A 9,278-nucleotide genomic window follows, 5' to 3' on the forward strand; every position below is an offset into this window, starting at 1 on the left:
AATAAGAAAGACTTAAGCACATTCACTGGTCTTGTAACAGGACACTGCCCGAGTAAATACCATCTTAAGAACATAGGTTTAGCACAAGATGATATATGTCGCTTTTGTAATGCCGAAAGCGAAACCTCGGAACATTTGCTCTGTAACTGCGGAGCTCTAACTAGACGCAGACTTCAACACCTTGATAAAGCTATTCTGGAGCCCAAGGAAATTTGGTCTGCGTCGCCGATCAGGATTATAAATTTTATCAAACAGATTATTCCTGATCGGCACCTATCACGATATAGCTTTCAGTCTACTCTTTCATCAATAAATAGTAGATAAGCTTGAAGTGAAGTATAAAAAGGGGTATACCACAATAGTTCAAAATAATGGACGCAGTGGTTCACACCCAACAGGGAAAAAGAAAAAAAACGCTTTTGTGAAAGGTTTGGTGGTCCTGAAAAGCCCCAATGAATTCATTCTCGTTCTCGCGATGTCGAAATTTGTGTCCTCATTTTACCAATGCACTTTTCTAGACAACTGAATGCAGCCACAGGCTATTTTGCATCAGTATCATCACTGTATACTGTATACGAGAGCGATGGTTGACGGTTGTCCACTGGGTGACAACAAAATAAAAACTCGTTCGTCGTTGCTGATAATATTTGTGGAACAGTGGCCTTGAAGCCCTCGCAAATTGCAGACTTTCCAACCAACAGTTAGATCGACTTCTTATTTAGTACGGAGAGATATGCATACGCGCGCAATACATCAATTCAATTGGGTCGGTCTGCAGTCTGTGGAGTCTTTTAGTGTATGAGTTAGGATTGGGCGATCTCGGATCGATTCTTAGAAGATCGATCTTTTTCCATTCCGATTTCCTATTTTTTGGATTGATCTTTTGTACTCGAGATCTTAGAAAACCTTTTTGTAGATTTGTTTTTCAGTATAAATCATTTTTTTATCGCACCAAAGGCCACCTCACATTTTTTTAAACCTAATGTCAACCTTTGGATCGCTTCTTCTATGATTTCCTTCTGTGCAAATGCTGACGGAGACAGAACTAGTGGCAACTACTGAAAATGTACTGTAACCAGTTGCGCATAGAATCACTGAACCTGATGTTGACATAAATAACAGGCGAAAGGTTGTTTTTCTTAGAACTGGAATCAAGAATCGGCTTCGACTAAATGACAGATGTATGGCACGATTGGGTTCTATGGGATCATTGCCAGCTGAGTTCTGTATCGTTCTGTACGGTTGTTAAGTTTCTGATAATGCTTTTTAAATTAATTTATTCAATTAAACGACTGCCTGACGGCACTAGATTAATGCCCTGTGGATATGGCCTTAATGCTGAGGAACAAAACAAAATGTTTTTGATGTTTGAATTGAATATGAAATTTGTATTCCCTGTTTGAAGAAAGGACGACATTCAGAATAAGCAGATAAATCGAAAAAAGCTTTTATTTATTTAAAGATTGATTTGGCAAAAATCGATTCGGCAAAGATCGATTCTTTGATACCGATTTAATCAGTGGATCTAGGGATCGTCGTTTGGAAAATCGATTCGACAAGATCGATCTTTTTATAAAGATCGCCCAATCCAAGTATGAGCGCAACAAAATTAAAACTCGTTGTCCGCTATTGCCGTTGTTGCCGCTTCTGTCGCTGCTTCCACTACATGCTGGTCTTCGGTGATGGTCCTCGCGGTTAAAAAATGAATAATTTTTTCGGCGTGTAGACCAGTGTCTTAGAATATCAACAAATATTCACGAGTATAAATATGATTATAATTTTATTTCAGTGTAAATGATTTTTTTTCATCTCGAAACACACTGCCCTCATTATATTGATGACAATAAAAAAAGAGTTCATTTTGTTCATATCGCTGATGAATGAACAAATTTGCTATAATGAATGAATGCGGCATTAAGTGGGTTCATAACTTCGCTGTTATTTATACTTTGAATATCAAAAGCAACAAATTGATATTCATCACATTCGAAACGATATTCGTTCTGGCATTGATTTTGAGTCAAAATTAAAAAAAAAACAAAATAGTCAGACTGGACATTTTAGAGAACAAAAGTGCCAGAGTTCGATGAAACGAACTTTGCAAGAAATCGCGCAGGATTTTGTTTGGCGAGACCCTAACCAACTTAGTGACGAAACGGCCTCACCTAGTACCATAGACCCGTCTTGGTCTGGATCTGTCATTTTGATTTTCGTTTGGAATATATAGGTTTTCGATGCAACCTAGCCCGAAAATCTATGCATTTGAGCTTAGCGAAGATAATTTTTTTTCAACACTGATTTAGACCTCCTTTTTCCACCATATATTCCTGTTAGACGTAGTCCTACGTCAAAATATTGGGTTTCTTATCTTCGAGCAAGTTCTCAGCTGTTTTCGGTATACTAGTCGAATGATTAACTCGCCCATATTTAGTAGCTTACAATATATAACTCGATGGCGATTCCAGAACATACATAGCAATTCCATTTGGGCAATCTTTGTTCGATAGAAGAACATCGATATCATATGATTTTCGGAAAGCAATGCCGTCTTGCGCTTACCAGCTAACATATTAAGGACCGCTCACTAGTTTTTTTTTTGGATCACGAAATAACTCGTGTTTTCTACACTTGATGGTTCGTAAAAACCTGGAGGGTCCAATGATCGAATCTTATACTAGATGGTGCCAGGAACCCATCTAGCATAAAATTTCATCCCCATCTGCCATATGAGGGTAAAAACTACCCGTGTGTAGTACTGCACACGCGGCCCCAACTCAAGGTAAACGAGTAAAATATCGATAAAAATCATTGTAAAATAATTTATTTTTTCGAAATTACATTTTTATAACATTATTCCAAACTCGTAAAATGTCTTCTATTAAAACAATCCAGACATACAAACTTATCGAAGCATTTCGGGCAGTGATAAATAGTAATTGGTAGAATAATACAAGCAATGATGCCAAACCATAAAATCGAAGTGTCCTACTATGTATCGTCTTCGTCTCATCCTCCACGAAGGAAACGATCTCATTCATGGAATCTGAACAAATGAAGCGTACAAGTTTGCCCCTAAACGTGCGGTCCCAGGCGTATGTCTTACAGATTTCTTTTCGGTCCTGTTAAGTCCTGTGTTAAGAAACAGAAATGACCACATCTTCACACCCTTCGTTTGATTGCAGACACCTGCATAAGACCACCTCGTGGGATGTACCGCAGGCCATTCATGGTATGCCAAATCGCACCTTCAGCTGTGATCAACAGTCAGTGACGGCCACAGTCGGCAACATTCAGCACCTCGGCGGACAGGAAGTCATCACCCGGATTTCGCATCTGACCGATGACGGTATGATGAGTGCCGCCGGCATTTCCTCGTCCTCGTCCGAGCACGACAATCAGGATACGAGCGCCTGGAGTTCGGATTATTCGAACAGCGAGGACGAATTTACACATGGGGAAGACGGTGCCCTGCCGGTAACCGATGCCGCAATGTGAAATGTGTGTCATCATAATCGAACATTCTCTCATTATAGGGTCATAAATTTGTGTCGCTGGCAGATTACTGTGCAATGGGAAATTCGGAAGTGTCAATGAAGGAAGGAGATATCGTGGAACTGCTCAAGATCGGCTGCGCTGGATGGTGGTTTGTGAAGACTATGGGTTAGTGAGTTGATTATTTTGAGTAAACAACCAACTTTAGCTCTATTTTTGTACAAACAGCAAGTGGTCTCGAGGGATGGGCTCCTGCTGCATATCTGGAGCCACTGAACCGGAAAGCGTCGAGACTTCGAAGTGCTCGTAGCCAAGATAAATTGAATGATCATTAAAGAGGTAAAGACAATAGATTCGATTAAGGTAGGATTAGGTAAATGTGTATGTGTTTCTATGTGAGCAAGCGTTTGCTTCTTCGTTACATCATGTCGACACGGACAGGAAATCCAATTGTGGAGAGACATAACATAAACCCTAATCATTTCCAACTGTCGTTTCATCATATCACATGTTGAATCAACCGAACTCTCTGTTTAACCTAGCAAAAATATACATGATAGCAAATGTTAGGGATTTAGAAGCCGTTGCCGCATATTAGATGGAATCATCAATTATCAATAACTGAAAACGCTGGCGTATAATTTAGGGGCATCCAATCAATATAAAGAAAACCTGCTAAGAATTTCGAATTTAAAGAATCATTCACAAAATAGATTTTCTACTCAATACTATCTTCCTTTTTCTATCCTATCACCTGTTGTCAAACAAAAAACTACGCTTACGCCTAAATCAAATTCGTCAGATTTGAGCACCTCTAATGTTTGAAACTACATGTAGAACAAAGCCAAAGCAAGCATAACATCGAACCGGTAAATACTTACGCGTTGATAATGACCCAAGAGCAAAACAGTGTGTGATGATAAGTGATAACCCAAACACAGCAACAAACTCATTATATTCAACATTGTATGAAGATTGGAACAAAGTAAAGGAAAGAACAGATATCCTTTCGATGCGCGCGTTTGTTCGTTTTTAAGTTATTTATTTATTGATAGCTCCGTTTCCTCGTATGTTGTTTGTGAATATTAGCGATTATTTGTTGTTTTATTGGTTGAGTTCGTTGACTCACTCTACCTCTTTTGCGTTCACATTGTCTCTGTTGTACATTGTTTTTTACTTCCTTCTCTGACTAAACTAGACTGTAAACTCTTTTTAAGTATGTTCGATAATGCAATGCGATGGCACGCGTATGATAATTACAGACAATTGAACAAATAATCAAAATTCAAGCGATGAAATCACAAATCATCATTTGCTTGTTATTGAGAAGAGCATTCATTTTGATAGATATTGTATTTTTTACTGCTATTATTAATATTACTTCGTTTTATATGTAATCTTTAGAATGTAAATGAAAAGTGGAAGGGAAATTGAATGGTGAATCCATATCGGTTGAACATGTTTCGCAAGCGAATGAACTGCAAAGTTTAAAGCCTCTTAAAAACAAAGAAAGGAAGGAAGCAAGCGTTTCAAATACGGATGAAGTGATAAAAATCATAAATCAATCGCATATTATGATGGGATTAACATCCAAATTATTCGCTTATGAGCGTACGTGAATCAAAGCAGAAAGTGAGAACACAGCGCCGGTTAATTAAATTAACAATAATACAAGAACAATGTTTGTTCAGCAATATATGGTAACTGGAACGCGGTACAATTTATTTTGATGACCATCCTTACAAATGCAACCGAGGGCAACGGACGAACTATAAAAAAACAAGCTGAACACCGGAGAAATTCTTCTCGGTTAATTCCGTCCATCAACAAGTTCGCCTTGAAGTAGCTATTCACATACCCCTTTATTCGATTTCTCTCAACCAGCTTCATATTTTCGACTTGATTCTTGTATACTTCCATCTTCCTTAGTCTTTACTTCCGAGGGAGAATTTGTTGAATCGTCTGTGTCCATTCAGCGTTTCTCGTAGCTCAATATACAATCTGTACGGCCCTCGATCCGTCTTGTTATTTGTAATGTTCATTAGTTCCTTTTGTATTTTGATTGCTTGTGGCACGACTTCCATACTGGTGGTTATCTCTTGGGTTATTTTTCTTTTAGTTCGTAAACTAGCTGCTTCGTCTATGTTCCAGTAAAATTCTTCTTAAGACTCGTTTATACAGTGGTAGACATTCGTTTAGCCGCACCCTATTTTTCCTCAATATTTTTAAAAATAAGTCAATTTTTTGTACAGTTTTGCTCATATAAGACGATTATTGTTTATTTTCATCGAATTCATTCTAAAAAAAAGCGAAATTCACTTTTTGTTTTCTAAGTAATTCAAATATGTGGAATCAGGGTGGACATTCGTTTAGCCGCATCCTAAAATTTCAATAAAAGAAAATTTGTGCGGCAAATTCGAGTCCAACCGGTAGCTAATATTTAGTATGTCCACCTTCATTTCGGATCACTTTGAAAACTCGATTTGGCATCGAGTCAGACAGCTTTTAAAGTGTTGCCATATTGATTATAACCCAACATTCCTGAATTATTGCCTTGAGACTGGAAATGTTGTCAAATTGTCACCCGTTTGCATAGACCATCTCGGCCAAGATTCTCCATAGGTTCTCTATGGGATTGCAATCGACTGCCAGCAGGTCATTCAAGAAGCGGAATGTCCTTCTCGGCAAACCATGCCTTCGATTGCTTGGAAACGTGGATCTATGCATAATCCTGCCGAAAAAACGACATCCTCGGTAGCGTTATTCTCAATATGGCCAATCAAAACGTCTTCCAATAAAAGAAGATACTTTTCGGAGTTCATTCGGGTGAAAATGAAACAAATGAGAAGCTTGCTGTGATAGGAAACGGCTCCCCACACTGTCAAACTTCCGCCCCCAAAGTTTCGCTTTGATCTCACGGCATGCCGTTGACTTAAATTGTACCAAAAGCAACTGTAAAAGTCCGGACCACCCAAATTGAACTTTTTTCGCCGGAAAATACAACATTTCTCCGTTCTAGTTTCCATTCCATGTATTGCCGGACGAAAATGAGATGGTTCTTCTTATGGGTGGCGGTCAGTTTCGGTTTCCCTTGAAGTTTCTTCCACATTATGTTTGGTGACTCATTCAAGATGCGCGCAATATGCCTCTTTGTTACTGAAACAACCGATTCTGCCCTAATGTATGAGCAGGACATCGTTTCCTGGTTGCTTCGTGTCTTATTCGATTTTGTGCGTTAATACCCGTTGCCGGCTGAACGAAGTGATACGATAATTATTTCATTTGAACTACCACAAAAACTTCTCTCAATAGCTCAAATCTGCCACCAGCTGCTAACACAGACTATAAAAACGAAGAGACTGGGTGTGAATAACTAATTCGCCTCCTTCGATGTCCGTTCGTCCGCCCTGATCTTGATTCATTCTGTCCGTCTGCTCCACGAATCTGTATGTATTATAGTAGTTATCTGTCTTCCTCGTCAATCAAACTGAATATGTATTAAGGTTCTTAAGACGGCTTGACTCAACTCTCATTCACTTTCATATCCTTGTTATACCACTCTATTCACTCCAGTCTGTCCCCGACTCCTCAACATTCACCAACGTCTTACGTACATCAGGAATCACATTTAATTAGAGCACTTGTACCTGTTCTTCCTAACTTGATTCCAGCACCTCAGCTGCATCCTTCGGTAAAAACTTTAAATGCACAGTATCTTCGTTGTACACCTTTCCAGATGAAATTGAGCAGATCATTACCTCCATTTTCATCTTATAAACAACAACGATTTCCCCGGAATTCCCTCCTATCTCATTCGCTTCTCCAAAACTTTCTTTAGTCGCTTCCTTTTGGAATGATATTTTTTCAACCAATTTTACGTTTCCAGCCCCCTAGATGCAGAAACTTGTATTATTCCGGCTCTCTGACCATTGAATTTCGTGTTTCCAGTCACTGTAGAAGATTTTATTATTATTTTGACCCCCTAGCCATTGAATTTTATATTTACAATTCCTAGCTGCACAAACTTCTCTTATTTTGGCTACCTAGTACTCAATTTCATGTTTCTAGCCGTTTCCAGTGAAATCTTAATTTTGGCCCCATTATTCTAAGCCCCATAACGCACTAGAAACTTCACATCACACTAGACCTCCTAGCCATGGTAATCATTCTAGGCCCTACCGCATTAGAAACTTCTGTTCACATTGAGCTCCCTAGCCACGGTTATCATTCTAGGCTCTCACACACTAGAATATTGAATTTAAATTCTTCTCTTTTCTTACCGGGCGTTCTAGTCCCAGGCCTCACACACTAAAGAATATTGTTCAATTCCACCGGCCACTGCAAGCAAGCAAGCATCCGAGCAAGCGAGTCAATATTTCGATATCATTGACCGTTGTCAGGGCTATCAAATTCTTCTACTATAGAGTACTTAATTCTTGAATTTCTAAAGGGTGTGTCACACCAAATTGCATCACGGAAAAATCGCTGTAGAAATTCGCCCAGTAGACCGATCCTTTTGAAAATTTTAGACAGTAAAATAAAAACTATTAAACAATTTTTGGCATTTTCTTTTTATTCATACTTCGAGCCCAAGCCCGTATGCTCGCACCTTCCTCTTTACCCCGTCCATAAGGTTCTGTACAACGTCAGGTTGTAGTTATTTTTGAACAGAAATCCATTTTCTCTTGAAGTCCGCCTCCGATTTGACAACTTTTGGGTTCTTCCGGAGGGCCTGCTTCATAATCGCCCAATATTTCTCTATTGGGCGAAGCTCCGGCGCGTTGGGCGGGTTCATTTCCTTTGGCACGAAGGTGACCCCGTTGGCTTCGTACCACTCCAACACGTCCTTTGAATAGTGGCACGAAGCGAGATCCGGCCAGAAGATGGTCGGGCCCTCGTGCTGCTTCAATAGTGGTAGTAAGCGCTTCTGTAGGCACTCCTTAAGGTAAACCTGCCCGTTTACCGTGCCGGTCATGACGAAGGGGGCGCTCCGCTTGCCACACCATGTACTTTTTGGCAAACTTGGATAGTTTCTGCTTGCGAATCTCCTCCGGAACGCTGAATTTGTCCTCTGCGGAGAAGAACAACAGGCCCGCCAGCTGACGAAAGTCCGCTTTGACGTAGGTTTCGTCGTTCATTACCAGGCAATGCGGCTTCGTCAGCATTTCGGTGTACAGCTTCCGGGCTCGCGTCTTCCCCACCATGTTTTGCCTTTCGTCGCGGTTAGGAGCCTTCTGAACCTTGTATGTACGCAGGCCCTCCCGCTGCTTGGACCGCTGGACGAATGAACTTGACAAATTCAGCTTATTGGCGACATCCCGGACCGAACTTCTCGGATAACGTCTAAACTGCTTAACTATGCGCTTGTGATCTTTTTCACTGACGGAGCATCCATTTTTGCCGTTCTTCACCTTCCGGTCGATGGTTTGGTTCTCGAAGTATCGTTTTAGTACTCTGCTGACTGTGGATTGGACGATTCCCAGCATCTTACCGATGTCCCGATGTGACAACTCCGGATTCTCGAAATGAGTGCACAGGATTAATTCACGACGCCTATTTTTCGTTCGACGACATTTTTCCAAATTTACGAAAAATTGACAGTGAAGCATGACCAACGTGATCTATACACTCTTATCTGATTATAAAGCGAAAGATGAAGATATAATTCCTAAAAATTAAATTTCTACAGCGTTTTTTCCGTGATGCAATTTGATGTGACACACCCTTTATTATGTTCGTTCTCGCTGACCATAATTTCCTACGTTAACATTGCGATAGTGTCTTGA

General features: G+C 40.0%; 1 protein-coding gene across 8 annotated transcripts in view; it reads left to right on the plus strand.

The window, feature by feature from the left end:
- LOC129769411 (guanine nucleotide exchange factor DBS) overlaps positions 1-5,202 on the plus strand; it is a 179,943-nt gene extending 174,741 nt beyond the window's left edge. For all 8 annotated transcript variants that reach the window (XM_055771689.1, XM_055771680.1, XM_055771681.1 and 5 more), the window contains 3 exons: positions 3,183-3,474; positions 3,534-3,660; positions 3,721-5,202. In XM_055771689.1, the coding sequence (XP_055627664.1) occupies positions 3,183-3,474; positions 3,534-3,660; positions 3,721-3,827 (526 nt within the window). In that variant the 3' untranslated portion in view covers positions 3,828-5,202. The remainder of the gene's footprint in view (positions 1-3,182; positions 3,475-3,533; positions 3,661-3,720) is intronic.
- Positions 5,203-9,278: the final 4,076 nt, after the last annotated feature.

Source organism: Toxorhynchites rutilus, chromosome 2 (assembly GCF_029784135.1).
Source record: "Toxorhynchites rutilus septentrionalis strain SRP chromosome 2, ASM2978413v1, whole genome shotgun sequence".
Lineage (NCBI taxonomy): Eukaryota > Metazoa > Arthropoda > Insecta > Diptera > Culicidae > Toxorhynchites > Toxorhynchites rutilus.